Genomic DNA, 19,803 nt, shown 5'->3' with positions numbered 1-19,803 from the left:
TTAATTTATTCAGGAAATGCCAACATTTGTATTTACAATTAACATTATGCAACCATTTGTTTTTACATGAACATCAAAGACCAGTTTGTGTTTCTGTATTCCAAATGTGTAATGTGAATGTTCATATTGTTATAATAAATTATATTTTCCTGTGAAGGGTAGCTTCCCATTTCAAACTATTATTCAATCATATATTTCGCTCTGTAATAAATCTTGTTATAACAGAGAATTATTGGCTGTAGTGCTCCAGTACATTTTGATTCATGTAGATACAGGGTGCAAGAAAATCCTATCCGTTTTACCTTCTACATATTTAGGAAACAACCTACCAAATTCCTAATAAGGCCACGCTTATTACTTCCACTAATCGCCATAAACATTACATTAGGCCTTATATCCGAGTTTTCAGCGCCAAGGGCAACGGTCAAGAGGTCAACCAGTTTAAGACGCACATAAAGCGCTTTAAAATTTAGGTTACTAGGAATAAACTGTGAAAAACTGATGATAGAATATGAATTTTATAGATCAGATGAGCTATAACTTTATATATCTTATAATCTTATAAAATCTTATAATCATCATCATCAGTTGAGGTTGGGGGCATGTTTAAACTAGGTGATCCTTGATTTTTGGTTGATGACAGATGTGTATTTTATGTCACAGAGTCAAAGAGTTTCACCGACTGACTGCAGGCATAAGAGGGGACAAAAACCACAAGTCTGCAACATTACAGTGCCTAAAGCTTGTTTTGACGCAACAGAAATGCATGCATCGTTATATTGCCGTTATATATGTTATTATATATATGTATGCCTATATAAGCACATTTTGACGGATCAGACAGTAAGCGTTTTTTTAATGTTTGGATATTTTACATTATTAGGCATATCTTGTCAACTGGCAATATTTGACTTAATAACAATAATAGACATAATATGCATATTGCGTTTACTGGATATGTGTAATCTTACGGGGCAATGCTGGAGGAAGCATGCTGTCAATCAATACATCACAAAATGAATTTTTAAAAGTATTTACGCACCGTGTGTCATGGTTAAAATTTGTATTTTAGTGTTTTAAACTGTTGGAATTTAGATAAAAACAGCGAAAATTTCCTTTACATTTAAAACGGGTTAAATTCTGAAACGTCAGTCATTATTTACTGTATAATTTGTGCGCAGAATTAATTTGAACACTACAATTGAAATTTGTCGTGAGAGTCATTTTGGAACAGATAAAAATGTTTACGCAAGACTATCGTGGTTGTGCTCCCATTATCACCATCCTTTTTTCCAAAAGAATTGAATTTTTATCTAATTCTTTTGTCACCGTTTACTACAAATGTACAACCAGTGAACAAGAACAGGGATTACACTATAAACGACGAGAAGTTCCACAAAGCTCAGTAATTTTACCTGCGTGACTGACACGAGGGAACCGATTTTTAAATATTTGACATCCCTTTGGAGAGTGGACATCTTAAGTTGGTATACTTATTGCAGTATATATCTGATAATGTGAATACTATAATTGTTATGAGATAAAAATCTTTGGAGTATGACTTCGTTTCGCAGGTAAACATTTTAAACATTGTGACACATTGTAAATAATTACGCCGCAATTGTGTCATTATTTCTATGCAATGTGTTTATGTTGTTACGGTGTTATATTATTGTCAGGTGTCATCAAAGTGATGCGTTTCAACATACCAGCGATAATCAAACAACTAAGCCTAATAACACTTGTTCGCCATTTAACCTGACCCAAATACAAAACACTTCATTTCTCTCTTATGCTTATTTACGTCAATGAACATAGGTTGTATGGAGTGGGAACACCAGACGATTAAGAAAATTTTACGAAAACTTTTCTGTTAAAGAAAATGATTTTGATGTAAATTTAAACGAGCACCTTCACTATCCGTTAGACCAATCATACCTTAGTTTCAGAAACAGAAATATTACATAGCTTACATAATCAGTAAAAGTGTTCACAGCTCATCGAAAGTTAAAAATTAACTCGATTTTAAGTGAGACTATGCCATATTGATTATTGGGATTATTGCGATTTCGTGCGTTTTAGTACTTCTTAAGACTATTGAAGCACAATAAAGACCCAAATCAATCCCCGAAAATGCCGACTGTTCCCCTTAAAACAAATACACGTATTTCCAATTTCATTCCATTTATATTCTCCAGCAATAAGACTGGATAAATGATATAGCCTTGTAGTAAACCTTCGTCAAATTAGTCTTTATTAACTACCATGTGGTACAAATAGTTCCAGATCAACAGATTTCTAACGAACAGATGAAAGTCTCCACCCTGATTCTTTTAGACGTTTCCTCTTCAAAATTCGGCATCAGGTTTGGATGTTTGGTTGTCATTCTGGTGTAGTCTACTGGGTAGGTCTATTTCTGTGGTATAGTAGAAATAAGAATTGGTAGTTCACCGAGTCTCCTTGTGCTTTAATCAGGTTAATAACATAACTCTACAGTTGAAAATTAAAAAGATCTGACAAAATTTCCATCTTTGCTTCTATTCTGATATCGCTAGGTGACTTGCACCAGTAATAAGAAGGAGTAGGTGGATATCAGTGGTGTCCAGTGTTTTTTATTATGTAAAGACAATAAAAGATAGCTCCTTACCACACCTGTCATTCATTGAGGACATTGTTGAATGCGGAAGTACATTCCCCAGGAGTAAAGGTCATTTGTGACGACTGACCAAGCCTTAGTTTAATAATTTTTTAGCTAATTCTACATTTACCGTGTTAAATTGTAATTACATGAGATTATTTATACAAGATATATAAGTATACGCTGATTCAAATGTATAGTATGATTTTATTATTGTCTCACTTTAGATTCAGCCCAATTTCGTCATTTCGTGTTAGCTTTTTGATTGTTGCTTTTATTCCAATATAAAGTGTTTTTAAATAGGAAATAATATATGAAAATTACAGGACCTGGACTACATTTGATGTAAACTCTACATAGCAGCAATCTAATTAATTATATACAGGAATGAGGTCATCAAGAATGAATGTTGTCAAATTCTACAACAACTTGACGAATACAGAAAATCTATTTATGGCAGTGATGTTTCGTGTAGGATAGGGTGAACATTACAGATTTTAGGATTGTAGTTTACTTAATCCAGTTCTCACCTCATTCAAGCTTATCACAAACACTATCTTTTACTTTCTACACAATAATTTCACATGTGTCCTTGATAATTACACCTCAGTTACACCCATTTATCGTCTTCTCCTACGCACCAACTGTAATAGGTCTATTTAACATTTAATACAACAATGAAATATCAACTCAATATAGGATAAGAAATATTGTGAAAACAAGCTCAATTGAGACGAATCCAGTGTGTAAATGCACATCGTGAGGGTTCTGTTCAACACAAAGTGCATCCAATATATGGATAACAGATTGTAATCACGAACATACCAGGGGATTGTCAAAATGTTTATTAAATACTAAGAAAAGAATAAAGTGCACCGTTAAGATTATTATTTTACATAGCTATAGTATAAACATTGTTCACCACAACCAGAAGGATTTCAGATTTCCGTCACATGTTATGCAGTTACTGTTTACAAACAAAGATGTAGGGGAATACCCGAATATACAAAGTCTTAATGCCCTTTAATCCATTTACATAGTCGCACCAACCATCTTGTTAACAAATTGACTAACAGCTGCGACGACAACCATCAGTCGCTAAATGGCCCATACCATTAGTTTTCTTGCACTGGGATATAGTAGATGAACGTTTCTTTTCAGTAAACCGTATTCTAATGAAGTACATGTAATTTTGTAATAACGAACAAAAACAGAAATAGAGAACGTAAGTGATAAACTGGGTTAATTACAGCAACACTTTTTATGATTTGTCTTGTGAACGCGTCCCAGTAGGTTAAAGTCATCTTAACTGCTCTCTCTCATCTCTTTCATGAGATCACACTGGCGAAAATTGATCTCATCAATAGGAAATTTGATAAACATCTGTTGTCCCATTACTCCCAACCAGAATTAAAAAAAAGGCTGTGTATATATAGTCGTTACTATGATAGGGTATCCTTCAAGTTCCATAATATACGAACATAAATGCCAAACCATAGCATCCCTAAAATAGTAATAGTCGGAGAAAATAATAAAAAGATAAAAGAGTGTGGGATAGCTGACAAGATAATTCTATTCACTGGTTTCATTTTGATTTTAGGTCTGGACAAGGACAGAATGACGCCTTTCTATTTTCTTGCAACATGTAATTACAGTATAACAGTTGCAGACCCTTTTTGTGGGGATTTCGTGCACCTTCGAAGGTTTGGGGTTTTAAACCTATTTATTTAAATAGAATCCGCCAAACACAAAATATATATCATCCGGAAAGATGGTTATTTTCCAGTTCAGTTATACCACCATAACCCCCCTACAATTTATGTCACGTTGGAGGTTCTGTCAAAGATTTTTTTTTAAAACGAAACTGATCCATCGTCGGCCATTTAAAACTACGTGGGCAGCTAAAGGTTCAAGGGTTACAGAGTGACGTGATACTAACAAAACGAAAGTTACTGTAATTCCCAATCGTAGATATGTAGAAAAAAAACGTGTCTCTGAAGGTGTGGAAAACCCCCCATAAAACGGGTCCTTTTCTGACTCTACTCTATCCGAAAACTGTCTAACTATCTATCAGTGGCTGGATTAGACGCAGATGTTCCGGACTAGAGCGACAAGTGAAATAATAGCAGTAATTCCCTACTGTGTGGTTGTTTCAGATTTGCTAATGGTGTGATTTCCAGTAATGCCATACATCAAGATGGTCATTAGCGCTTCCCTTATCTCTCTTTTATGTCTAAAAGAAACGATGTGTGAAGGTAAGACTACTTTGTTGTGAAATGATAGGACAATTACACAGTATGCGTTCATAAAAATATAGTAGTTAACTATAAAGAAAGACGAAAAAGCCAATCCAGCGGTACGGACCGTCCATAAAATCAATAGCTTTGAAATCAAGAGATATAGAGATGTGTTGGTCTGTTGGTAGATGAAAAGTAATCGTTAGCTTCCAGCTTATCACAAATTAGGTGGTTGTTGAAGTCGAGGCATTTGGTAGTAGGCCTACAATCAGAATCGACTAATTCGTTCGGTAGTTGAGAAATCTTCAGATCTGGTCGGTTGAATGACATGACAAAACTCGGCATTTGGCGGTGGAGTTAGTTACTCGGTTCTCATCATTTCTCCAAAACACGCATGATTACCTTGGTAGGAAAGAGGTAGACTAGAAAGACAAAACAAAGCCTATTCTGCTACAGAATAATAGTATTTAAAGTTTACCGTGGTTTCTAAATTAGGTCAATATACACACGAAGATCTTTACTGCATTCAAATTAATTTTAGCAACAAAGCAAAATCATATCTTAAAAACATAACACAAACTTACAAATCCTAATATAAACATCCTCTGCATTTGAGGCGTTAACATACATTGCCTTTTGTCAACATTCATTTTATTACGGTTCAATCATAAAGAATTTAAGCTTCATCTTAACATTTGGTAGCTTCAGTTATGACTGTAGTTTAGTCAAAGACAATACTAGTTACTGCAACAACAGTAATTTTTATACGCCCAAAAAGGAACGTATCATGACCCCACCCTTCCATCCTTCCTCTGTCTTTTATCCTTTCTTGTAACCACGCTAATGGTTACACTTTTTTTCTGGTCTTACGAAATGTTCTGAAATCATCACCATAAATGTAGGAAACAAGTATGAGATGTATGACAAGTTTGGTGTTTTGGGGTGTATTCAAAAGCAGTGACAGTACTCGGATGGATGTCTTAAAAAACAATGAAGTGAAGCCAAATTCGTCATCCAAAAAACGATTTAAAAAAAGTTTGAATGTAGCATATTTTTAAAACTAATCTCGTCTTTTAATTGTTAAATAAAACCTTGACGAACTTTAGATTAAGATATTAGTTATGTCTTCTGTGAGGATGTTGGAGATCTGCTAATGATATTATTTCTAGTAATTAGCTTTTCTTTTATGTCGGTATTATTCTAAAACTAACGATGTGTGGAGGTAAGATGGACTGCTTTAATTATGAAAATGATATAACAATTTCGCAGCATGTCTTTCACAAAAACATCAGCTTAGTTTTGAAAGGAAGCGTGATTCTATGAGTTGTCCCTGCATTTAATCATCAATTCATTTGCCTCCGATCTGATGTACATGAAGGTACTATCAACCAAATTGATTTAATTTGTGATTTTGAAGGAAAATCTAAACGGATTTAGTTAAAAGATTTGCAATTTCAATATGAATAACTCGTCTTATTTAAATGATATGTTTCCTGTACCAGCAAACACAACCGTAGCTAGTAGCAGTAATCAACAGATAGTTGTGAATGCTATTATTGGAGGTCTTGTGTTTTTACTGTGTTTGTTTACTTTCACCTCGATCTTACTGACTAAATCACTAAGAAATAAAGAGAAGGTGTGTTACCTCGCCATTATCTGTTCAGATCTGGTGTTGAGTTGTCAAATACTGTTTGTCCGTCTGCTACCTATAACCTTCAACAGTGACCATCCATTATGTCACTTTCAGTTATGGAATGGAATTATTTTAACACAGGCTACCATGTTTTCGAATATGATGGTTACAACAGAACGGTTTGTGAGTGTTGTTCTGCCTTTTAGATTTTCCGAGAAAGTGACTTGTAAGCGACTAATGGTTGTGTACGCGTTCTTGTGGGTAGCTGCAATCGTCCTAACGTTTGTCATGTTTTCAGATGGATTTAGTGGAAGCACATTGTGCCAGTTTTTAACTGTAGGAAATCGAAAATCATATGCTATTCTGGGGTCATTTATGTGTTCTATAGTAATTGTTGATTTCTCCCTATACGTTGGCATCATAAAGGTAGCACGGCGCCACATTCGACAGATTGCAGCAACAATGGTTGACGGGAACATTGCAGGTACAGAACGTGCTTCGTACATAAAAAAGAGGGAGTTCCGAGCAACACTGACTGTTGGTATCATTACACTAGCCTTTGGGATTTCTTACTTCCCTATGGGTGCGCATTTGTTTTATTATGGTATATTTTCGTCCTTAACAACACAAACGAAAACGTTCAATGTGATGATAACATTGTTAATGCTTAACAGTCTGATGAACCCTATGATTTATATCTGGAGATTGAAATCATGTCGACGAGAGATGATCAACAGGTTATTATGTCGACCCAATGATCTTACAGAGAATGATCAATCTAGAATAACCACTAGGAATATGAATACATAATAATTGCTGTGATTTTTTTTTTAATTTTTCTGGTGGATGAACTACGTTATCATCAAAGTCGAACAATAACGCACCAAGTTTCAGTATTTCCTCGTTGTTGATGAGAGAATACGTTATCGTCAAGGCACCCATCAAGTAATTATTGCATTAGAGCCTCGCCTATTATAATGCTTTTGAACCTGGATTACAGAGCTTTTTAGCTAAATAGGTTGTCTACAGTATATATCTGACTATCATTATAATTTATAAAGATTATAAGTTATAATATCAATCGATATGTGTGAATTTGTGAATGTACCGATATCTAGTATTTTAATAAATATACCAAAATCATTCTTATCTATATCGAGTCCTGACCCACCCGGTTCTAGAGCGGTCCCAGTCGTTTCGGATGCGACCTGCCCCCAGCTTAGCTTTTTTACTCAGAAAATTTGATGAATTTTTGGTCCAGAGAAGAGAACTCATATCTGAATTTTGAGCTGTCAAATACCATCAAAATCTATATCTGTAAATGTAAATGAATCAATCTCTGCTGAACTGATCAAGGTTTTGCTGGGGCTGTCTATCCCGATTCTTAACACAAAGGAGATCAAATGCACCGAAAAATGTTATTGTATGTTTCCCAATGCACTCTTTGTAGCCCTTTATTACGTTCTAAAAACCAATTTGAAGAGGGTTCTCTGTACCCCCGGTACTCTCGGTTGGGAATCAGGGTAGGCCTGTTAAATTGTAGTGAATAGAACCCACCACACTACTGTTAATTTATGGAGACCTAAAGATCGTGGGTGATAATAAACAATTCAGCAAATTTCGTCAAAATCTGTCAAGAATTGAGCCTTCTAGAATGTTTACGAGCTAAAAATTGAACCCATTTTCAAGAACAAGGGCAATAACTCATTCTAAATATTTTTTGATTTTTCTGATTTTCAATAGGGTTCATTCTTAGGTGATAACGAACACTCATACCACGTTTCATCAAAATTCGTCAAGCATTGTGCCTTGTAGAGTGTTTAAGAGCAATTGTGGACGGTCGGACGGACATGGGTGACGGCAACATACGGCCCCATTTCATGTGGACGTATAAAAACAGTCGACTTCATACAATTTTCCGACGCAGAGGCAAGGCAGTAAGAACGCCTTTCCGATGTAACGGGGCCTTTAAGGACTGTTGAATGTCGATTTGACCTTGGAGGAAGTCATTCAAATTTTCCACCGACAATTTCTACTTCAGTACATAGGTAATAAGTAGATAGATGTAAACACTGGAGTGTAGAAATGCAACAACTTTCAAGGACATAGGCTTTTTCTTAAAGAAAACCAAATTGAAGACGCACATCAGTCACTGTATGAGATTACAAAAGTGATCAAAAGTAACACTCACAAAAAAGCTGTAATTAAGATTACAGATTACTTTCACTATTTTCGTTCAGTGCCGTACACGGGCAGACGAGCGAATTTAATCACCGGCGTAAATAATTGGCCGAAAATATCTTACATTTTTTTTTATTCGTATGGGCGTTAAAATCGTCGACGACATTAGCGGGCACCCGAGCTAATTTTTTGGGCGATCATATATTCGCCGCAATCGGCCGATAAATACGCTCATCTGCCTAGCCAAACTAGTTACACTTTTAACTTAAATAAAGTTAAAACAGGTATTAAAGATTATTGGGCCACATAAAGGATAATGCATCAAAACCAAACAGTAGTTTAATAGTTAATATAGACGGCTATAAAATGATTTGTTATTTATAATAATAAAGATGTAGGTAATAAAGAAAGAATTCTACTAATTTATAATATGGGGGTTGATCCGACAGTTCAATATCTCTTTTCACCATCATCAAAACGTGTATATCTCTATCATTTTCTTTACACCTAAGCTGTTCTGACTATAAAACAGGAATGAACCATAAAGGGATATTAAATTCTTAAAACTAAATCTACTTAATTAGGCTTACTTGAGGCTGTTCGGATCAAGATATTAAAAAGTGCCAAACAATTTCACGAATTATTCAAATATATTCTTGAAAATATACTTTATAAACTGGTAGGCAACAATTTACATTACATTTAGTATATTGTTATCATAATATACAATGCTGTCTCCTGTAAGGTAATTGAAACAGTTTCGATGACGCCTGTTAAAATTGGTTTGGCAGCAACGATAGAATTTAGGGCGGGGTGTTTTGGACCATGTGAATAACCTCCGACCTAAGGTATTTAGGAATCGTAATGATTGGATAAAATAAACGGTGGTGTAAAAAGTAAGTGTAAAATGTTTTAAGGGGTATGTCTATAGGTTGACTGGTGAAAACATTACGTTACTGTACAGGTATAAAATAAAACTCCGTTACAATGTACTAAACAGAAGTACTGTGTCCACCGTTATACCATCACCTTGTACAGGACCTTAACTTTTACTGACTTGGTTAAGACTATCTTAAACAGAAGCAACCTTGATTTTTGTCATTATTTAACTATAATTTATTTGTTGGTGTGTGGATTATTTAACAGTTAAAATGTTACCTGCCATTTTTATAGTTTGTCTTTGTATTTTAAAGGTGAGTTGAATTTTTCTTACCTTTAGCTTAATACAATCAATAATACAATTTTCTTACTGTTAACAAGAAACCAAGAGACTTTGAGAAATCAACTGTTGTTTTGTTTTTTTTTATGAAAAACAACAAGACGATACTGACAAAAAAGCCCTATACTGTACGTGTCAATATCAACCAACATGGTCAATATAATATTAAGCAAATTAATTCTATCAGATTTCAAAGGGACCTAATTACTTTCATGTCAGAATAAATAGAATCTTTTCTATGAAAATGGTTTAACATATCATACAAACATCCGGTTAATATTTTCCAACAAATCTTAGTTGTTTTGTATTTTCCCAATGAGTGGACATGGAAACGTGAGCTATGAAAGATCTATATAATACATACTAATAATATGTTAACCAGTTAAATTGACACATTTATAAGATTCACTTTCACTGCATGTAATGACAAGAATAACCTTGAAACCAAACTAACAAACACAAGAGTACGACAAACTTTAAACAAAACTTGGTTTTGTAGTAGTATTGTGAAAAGGAATTCTCAAATTTCCATTTGTAACCTTTATATTTATCTTAACATAAGTACATGAATATGATTTTTGTCAATCTCTTTTGTTATTAAAGTAGATAGAGTTTCTAGATCTCTTTTCAAACCTTTAGATTATATGATGGTATTGAATCTAGCACGAACTGTGGTTTCAACAACAAATCACCTTTTTATAAATGGTTTTTAAATTCATTTAAATAAAGTTGACAGGATGGTGTGAGAATTTTCGTGTAGGAATTCGAGCGGTATTAACCCGACATATTTAATGATTGTTCCATTTCACCTAACAGCAGGATATCTCTCAATCTTTTAATGCTTCTAGTATAAAATCGGTTAAATCGGTTAACTTGCCCTGTATGGACTATTTCATACAAATTGTTTAACCATGTAACTACTAGAAGTGCAAAAACGAGGAGCTTGTTACACCACTTAAACGCAGATAAGATACAATGATGCGTTGAGAGTGGATCAGAATGCATTGGCACTGCATCAAAAAATAGCTATAGTTATGGTCATTGAAATCAATTCATGACAATTAGTTAAAGTAAACAATGGACAACTAGTAGGATTGTAAATAGAACTTTAGGCAGTGTTTAAAGAAAGGAAACAACAAATATAACGACTATTTTATAAGTCAGAAGGAGATTATGAAGTTTATTCTAGATTCTAACATGGACAAAATATCTTAACAACTAAGTTGAAACTAACATCTATTGACCACATAGACAAGAGAGTTTTTATCTTCATTCTTACTATTTATTCAGTGGTAAATACTTTGTACAGAAAGTTCATTCTCACAGTTGGTACATGTCTTATTCTTGGTGACCCCTCACCTTCTATAAAGTGTCACCTGTATGTGACGTGGTGCCAACGATTGAAGTCGAGTTTGACAGACCATTATCGTGGCTTTAACAACACGTTTTTACATGACGACGTCATTATCATAACAGTTCTTTATTGACAAACGCCAAATTGTTTTCACAAAAAATAAACCTGAACAAACCGACTGCATATGACCGATTTCTTCACAAAAGATGAGACATAAACTATTATCATTTTTCATTGCAATTTGTCATTACTTAAAATAGAGCACCTGTTCGTGTTCTTATTGGCTACATCTTGTAACATTATTCTTGAAGATGCAGTAGGATTTTGCCTTTTACTTTGTGCGGAGCCATTTGTTACCCCGATAATGCACTCTACAAAACATCAATTCTATTTTGTGAAACGACAAAATCTTGTATTCAAAAGAAAAAGATCTTAGTTGTCTGTTAATTATCTCATCTTTTCATTAAGGATTCACTGATTATGTTATTAGTGCTTGTTAAATAGTAATATATTTAATTAATAAATGTATAATCTCATTACAAAGGCATACAGGTAATTAGGGAATACAGTGTTTTATGATATACACGTTAATTTGTATTATTCTCTCTGATAAATTTCTACATTGCACTGAGTTAAACATCGGCTACCTACATGACCTTAACCTAAATAGTCAGTAGCGCCGGAATTCTGTGAGAGGAAACGAATGGTGACATGAATTAGTTGACTATAATAATAACCAATGTTATTCAGATTGTATCCATGTGTTCCCTCTATTACATAGTTACCATGATGCTGTCAAAGCCCTTATTTGCCAATGAAAGTGAGACTTTAAAACAATTGTACTAGTGTAATGTTACACTTGCATCAGGTTTCAGAACATTAATATGCTACCTTAAATACTCCCGCGAATAAAATAATAAACCTTGGGCAAACTAATCCTAAAAAACATCGTTCACATTCCAAAAACCATGTTATTGTAGCACCCTTTATCCACTGTATATAATATTCTAAGAATGTGATGTATGTTTTCAATTTGCTATTACCAAGGGAGTTCAAAGGTGGAGGACTTTTTAAATTTTTTTTTGCAGGTTATTTTTTGCACTCTAGGTGTGGTTGGAACAGGTTGACATATCAACGCATTACTTCAGTCAGGAAGTTAAATATGGTTAACCAACTCCACAACTCTCGAATAAAATTCTTGGGCAGGGTGGCCATTCCTTTTTAATTATACCCTGAATTTCCGTTTAACAACAAAACACAACCTTGTGCATTCCATGGAGTAAAGAATAAATGTCAGTAACCTCATCTGTATATTGAAGAATATGTTGTAAATTAACTGCAAGGTGGTTGTTTGAAATATGTTATAAAAATCTAAGAAACCACATTACGATACATTTCGGTGTATAAAGTCAACTGATATATTATGTTAAACCTCTAATGATAAATGTTTTGTACATATTCATCATACCTTAAACAGTTTGCGAGATATAACTTTTATCTAGTAATTGGTCAAGGTTTACCGGACAGCTCCTAATTTAAAAGATTTAGAATTATTCCAATTATTGGCCTAATCTTTCTGGATATCTATATCTTCTTCCTTGAAACGTCGGTGTTAGAGATAGGCATTAACTATATTAAAAGCTGATTAATACGCATCTGAAAATAATCATTCGGAAGAACTTACAATGTGGGCGATTTAACCTTCACCCCCTTAACAATGTACATTTAATTTGTAATTGGTTTATCGCCCATCATTACCAAGCTCTATGGTATATTTGACAACCTCATTATTTTTGGGTCTTCCAACAAACCCTGACCCTACCTCTATAATTAGTATATTAGTAAACAGTTTGTATTTAAAACCCGAGATTAAAGACTAAAATAAAATTCTGAAAGAAGTAATTGGAATGTGTTGACAAGTATTTATATATAACATAGTATATTTCATAGAAACCACAACCAGTCAGTATATACACTATTTAACCTGGAATATAGCAATTTAAAGTTAGGGTCACACTAAATCAACTTTGTATTGTATTAGATACATGACAGTAACAGTTTGAGAAACCCCCACCCTTACAGTAATCACACGACTGTACATTATCAAATCTGCAGGTTCAGACACTGTTTATATTATAAATTTATTTAATTCAACCTGTAGTTACTTAATATTCACTGTATCACTTTACAGATTTCTTCTTGAAACCAATTAAACGTTAATAGTCTCTTATACAAAAACCTTCCCAGCGAAATTCCTTTCTGCGGTCCTCAAGTTCATTCTTTCTTAGCATTTGAAGCGTATTTATGCAAAGTTAAATGTCGACAGGTGCATATACCTGAATTGAAAATAAATAAAACTGTAGAATTTGTATCCGATTAAGAAATATCTCCCTGATTCTTCAAATGCTGTATTTTGAATCGGAAATAGAATCAGTGACCCTACATTCCTTAATTCAAATCAACCTTAGAGGCAGTAGATATAATGTACTTCGTTTTTAATTATCATTCCTGGTTTTTAATTAAATTGTTCCTTGAAAATGAAACGAAATGCATAAGAAGTTTATGATAATAATAGCTTAAATTCATAATCTTTGTTCTTTCAGTGTGTTATTGGAAGAGAAAAGTTTGCTACTGGAGATGAAGCTGATGCTCTATGTGAAGTAAGTAATTAACAAGTCTTTGTATAGTGGTGTGATCAGATGTACTGCGCAATATATAATTTTGCTGTAAAAGTCGTTGAGTGTGATACCTTTAGGAACAAGAATGGATAAAACGAAGGAGTTAGTCCAAACTAAATAAAGTAACATTGGTTAACACAAGGTTGAGAACTGAAAGATCCATGAACAATTACCATTTGATTGATAACCAGGAGATCAAGAGCTTTCAATATAGTGTAATAAAACATGCGACATACAAAGTCCATCAAGGTTCAAAACCACAATGTAAACAAAGTCGTTTGGTGTAAGAATGACAGATAGTCTATGTAGAATATATTAACATCCTGTACAGACCTTCAGTAAGACTCAATTTACATTTGAAAAACAAGTTAATCAGAATGGTATTTTTAATGTTAAAAAGTCGTTGTGTAGCCTTTGTGTTCATTAAAACTACAACTACGTAAATATACTAAGTTTTTATGTAACAGTAAATTCACATATGTTAAAATTTCACAGGTTGTAGATGTTCTTGCTTTTGATGTTTAAAGACGTTCAGCAAAATGTCAATCAAGACGATCGTGATCTTCACACTGCAGTTAAATAAATATCAGAGATCGCAACCCTCTACAACAGATATGGATAGCAGATTAAAAAAACTTTCCAATTTAAATATTGTCATGTGCTTTTGTGTGCGTTGGACAACCTCCGAATCTGTATCTGTATGAAAAAAGAACATTCGTATCGATTGGTGAAATCGTGTCCTTTATCGCTAAAGCTGTTCAGTTGATGCCATATTGAGGACTTGAAATATTATACTATCAAAATCAAACCATTCAGATATGTAAACTTGTCAGAGTGTAATCTGTATAAAAAAAAAGACCATTCTCTACGTCCAATTTAATATATATATCTACCGCTACTTCATTACTTCATGCATCTGTTTCAGGCTTACAAGAAAGTTTGTCCGATTGGTAAAGTATGTGTTGTCCAGAATTTGTATTGGCCGAGACAAATGTCTTTCCCAGTGTGTGTTCATGCACGTCATGTACCAGGTAAGTACGTTTACAGCAACCATTTTTTGACAGGAAAGACTTCGACGAGGCTAACTTATCTTACGGGACACATATCCATATGAAACTCGGATGATTAGATTCTTTATTTATAAAGCCTTTTGAGCTGATGGGTATTCTTAATCTGAAACATTAATATCAGTTCGTGGTCTGTTTTGTATTCAGACGCATCAACTGTGTATCAGGATATGACACGAGGTATCTTCGTGTAACTATCATATCATAATCTAATAATTGATTATGTCTTATTTCAGCAAAAGCTAAAATCTGCGAACTGCCGCCTTCACCAGGGGGATGTGGTGCCCAGTTCAATAGATGGTATTATAACGTTCACACCAAGGAATGTTCACCACTGACATATAGTGGTTGTGAAGGAAATCTTAATAATTTTCACACCAAAAAGAAGTGTGAAAAGACATGCGAAGTTAAACTGACGTCGAAATCTGAAGTATCTCCACCTTCAATAGTTAAATTAGGAATCACTTCCAGAACACCAGATGTTCTAGCAGCACCAGCACCACTACGATTAGAATCTTCCAATGAACGTCGAGCTCTTGAATTAAAAGATGATATTGAAGAACATAGTGGACGAGGTATGCCTAGAAAGAAGCATAGACGACGAGGGGGTCGAGGTGGGAAAGGAGGACGACTGGGAAGACGTAACCGTAATACCAACATTAAACGACGACGTCGACGACGACACAGGAAACAACGACCTGGATCTGGATTGAGACGAGGATATGGAGAATTAAGAGGTCGTAAAACAACATTCATGTTATCACCCCCAGTTCAGAACGATCATGGAGCATTTCTATTACGTCAATTAAGAAGAAAACAACAAATCTTAGCCAACCGCAGACGATACAACGGTTATGGTGGATATTACAATAAAATCAAACTGTTTACCTTACTTGGTAAAGGTAAAAAGAATGATGCCTCTGATGAGTAAAAAGTGGGGCAATTGACTATTTAAGATTACTATTAATAAACGGATCTTACGGGTTTAATTGAATTTAAACCCATTGATAATCAAATATGAATAAAACAGAAACATTAAGTGACTTTGCAATCATCATGAAGACGAGATTAAGCCTTTGGTTGTGGTACATGAACACTGTTCTTGTACATCCTAGTTGAAGGTTGTTTTGATAGACTTAGCTTGGCATTACATCCAACTAAAAGCAAATTTTATTCTTAATGTCTCTATTGATAATCAGAAATCAATGACGGTACTCTCTTCCCTTTATGTTTATCACCAAAACCTTTTTTGTATGGAGAGAAAGGCGTTAAAGGCCCTAGACATTCCTCCGAAAGACCCAGTACCTGCTTGTTTTAATCTGGTAGACGAGGTCATAAAGAGGTTTTTTGGTGACGAAACATAAAGGGTAATAATTTATGTGTGTTCATTTTTTTCTTAAAGGTATTGTTTCTGTTCAATATTGATTAAAATTACTTATTCATCATTTCACTTTCAGCTACTTGAAACTATTTTCCAAAAGTTAAATTAGGGTCAACAAGATGCAATGAAATGTAGATGAATTTCACATAACCTTATAAAACATGTGGAAATTTACCATATTACTTGCATAATGGCATTTTTCCCTTTTTTTATTTTAAAACACAGACAACAAACAATGTGAAACAATGCCTTTAAGATAATAATATTTAATAAATTATGATGGCTGAGTGGGTTATGATGATGTAGAACACGTTTAGGAGAGTACAGCATCAAGTGTTCATGTATATATTGTGTATACATATTATATTTGCACTATTCTCTTCATTAGACATTTACTATTCTCTTCATTAGACATTTACTATTCTCTTCATTAATCCTCTTCATGATACTTTTACTATTCTATTCAGACATACAACTATAATATACAAGCTTAGAAAAAAAACAGCCTATTCTGATATATCTGTTGATTATTGATTAAGAATTTAGCTGTGTATTATATTATTTCCTTTTATGAAACGCATGTCAGGGATAGAAAATTAGAAACTATTCTCTTGTCACCTAGACAAACTTTATTTGTAATATTTGCAGTAGCGGACGTCATAGTAAGCATCATACTTAGTAGAGTAGTCATTCTCGCGGGTCTTATATCATAAGGCTTCAGAAAAATTTAGAAGACGAATAGGCCTACGTAAAAAATATTTGGCATAAAATGAAGAAAGGTGCCACTCATACAGTTGTTTATTGTTTGGAGAAATTTCTAGTATCGCTACTTAACATAATTATTGTGTTCAGACTATACTTATATTGTATATAGATTTTGTACATTCAATTCTTCTTGGCATAATAATTTAAAGATATTTAATGCCCACAATAAATCTGTTATATTCATCGTGTTTTATTTGATACAGCTCTCGATAAGGTCTTAGCTCAAACAATAGGCCATATTTACAATTTAAAAATTAGAGCCCTCGACAGAAAAACTCTTAACAATATAGCTAGATAGTGTCTAGGAATCTTACTGCTGCATTTACAAACTTATCAAACCTTATAATCAACTTCATCCCCAGTGCTATCATCATATGAAATCTAAAATAGAAATTATTTTTCAAAAAGGGATTCAAGGGGGATAACCTATTTTGGCTAAAGCTGTTATGGAAAGTTATATTCGTCAGAACTTTTAACTTCTATCTTTAAAGTACAAACATTCGGCTCGTATCTTTGTTCAGTTTGGCACTAAATATTTCAGTAAGTAGTATTCCACTTATCTCCACCTATTGGCCGTCTGACCCGAGCCAAGCTGAATGTCTGCAGTCCGTGTCAAAAATGGTCGTATAGACATTTGGTTCGTTAGTGTTTATTTCACTTTCCAAATAGGGCCTGAATTTTTACCACAGTCAAACAACATGTTTTGATTCGCTGCAAAATACAACATAATGAAACATTGTTTACTTCCTGTAACTTTTCCATCTTTCCATGAATAAATGAAATAAAGTAAGAATTTAGAGATAAGAAGTAAGAGAATATATTTAGAAATTGTGATAGATCAGAATCAGTCCTGGGATGTTCCTTCATACAACAACTATAAAGATAAATCTTTGATACCAATATATTTAGTTTGTCTTGTAGAAGTTATTTTGAATTATAAAACAAGGGTTTACTGTTATTAAGGCTGAATTTATCAAAGAAACATGCCTTAAATCACCAGATGATCAAGTATAGGGGATTAAATTGTATAAATATACGAAAGCACGAAGCCTATTTTAATATAGTAACACTTTTAGTGTTCAAGCTGCCAAAATAAATGACAGTTTTAATTATAATTTGTAATGTGTAACCAAACGAAGAAAGACATTCAAGATATAAACCAAGTTGTCAATTCTGTCTATTCCATTCCAGAAATTTAGATCAGAAGCTCTAAAACAGCTTGGTGATAATAATTTCAGCTTTCGGACACGAATACAGTGGGATTAGATGCTGTCAACTATAGGATTTGAAGCAGCTCGATTTTCGGGACAATGGCCAAGGTAGGACAACCTTAAGGGAGGTGTAGGCTACAGCTTTCAGGACCACGTCCTAGGTAGTGGAACCAATTGCTAATCAGCAATAGATAACGTTGCTTACTTCAAAGATCAAGGTCTAATTGACTATCTCTAGATTCCAAGTCCCGGAGCTTGTTGACTTAGCTCCTCTTTTTGGGCTTTAATGTTGTTATTTTATGATCCTTATAGACTGCTCTAGATATCATAGACTAAGATCTAGTCTACACACCTGCCTGATTTAATCTCAACTAGAATCTACTTTCTACGATATTGGAGACGAATATCATTACATCTTTGTTTGTCCATACTTTGAATATATTAGATTCCATTATATCCCAACTACTTATAAATGTTATAATAATAGTATAGTTTTCTCTAACATCTTTAACTCCAAACAGTACAGCCAACTTAACAAATTATGTAACTTATATTAATATTATTGTACAACATTTTCAATCCCCGCCATCAATCTAACTATTATAATATATTTCACAATTGTCCAATGACATTTATATTATTTACATCTTTATAATTCAATTATGTATTCTTTATATTTCAAATCAAAAAAATATTTATATATTGTCCAACATTTTCGATTCCCGCCATTAATCTAACTATTATTATATCTATAATCCAAATATGTATTCATATTATATGTTATTTATATTTCAAATCAATATTATTTATATTTGGATATTTAATTGAAATGTTTATTTTGTTTAACTATGTGTATGTCATATCGTTGATGTTTTTGTATTTCTTGTAGCAGCATGTCTTTTGCTGTAAAAGAATTAAGTTCTTCTTCTTCTTTCTTCCCTTCAGTGATCAATGATCAAATGATTTGGTTACACACACTTCATTTCCTTCATCAGTAATGTGGCAATTACAAAAAAAGATTGTTATTTTTAATATTTAGCAACGCTTTCTTCTCAGGTTAAATATCAACAACATCTAAACCATACAGTCTTAAAGCATAAATCATACAAAAATTCAGTTCAATTACTAAAAACGCCATCTTTTAATTCAAGTGATCTAAAATCTTCAAGACGAACTAAATAGATTGGTATCAAGGATTTATCTTTATCAATGTTATATATTGGAAATCTAACGAAAGACTCCCTCTCCTGTCCATTTCAAACTTCTCATTTCATTCATCTTCTGAATAGACAGACATAACGAATTGATGAATTAATTAAATTAATTAATGAATTGTTATATTGTATTAAGCAGTCTTTCAAAATCATGTGTAAAATTTTGATTGGGACGTTGGTCAAATTTAGTAACATATCTATAGAATTAAAATTTTAAATGACTCC

At 33.5% G+C, this 19,803-nt stretch overlaps 2 protein-coding genes across 2 annotated transcripts; both read left to right on the top strand.

Annotated features, from left to right (window-relative positions):
• Nucleotides 1–6,334: 6,334 nt before the first annotated feature.
• Nucleotides 6,335–8,490, top strand: LOTGIDRAFT_164511 (hypothetical protein; the record flags this gene model as incomplete). Its single annotated transcript, XM_009061018.1, has 2 exons — nt 6,335–6,992; nt 8,324–8,490. The coding sequence occupies 2 exons, from the start codon at nt 6,335–6,337 to the stop codon at nt 8,488–8,490; spliced, it is 825 nt and encodes a 274-aa protein (XP_009059266.1).
• Nucleotides 8,491–15,245: 6,755 nt separating this feature from the next.
• LOTGIDRAFT_123937 (hypothetical protein) lies at nt 15,246–15,410 on the top strand (the record flags this gene model as incomplete). The annotated part of the gene is made up of 1 exon (XM_009061017.1): nt 15,246–15,410. A coding segment is annotated over one exon (165 nt), but the record flags the coding sequence as incomplete, so codon positions are not given.
• Nucleotides 15,411–19,803: the final 4,393 nt, after the last annotated feature.

This window comes from Lottia gigantea, assembly GCF_000327385.1.
Source record: "Lottia gigantea unplaced genomic scaffold LOTGIsca_45, whole genome shotgun sequence".
NCBI lineage: Eukaryota > Metazoa > Mollusca > Gastropoda > Lottiidae > Lottia > Lottia gigantea.
This window is presented reverse-complemented; position numbering and strand designations above follow the sequence as displayed.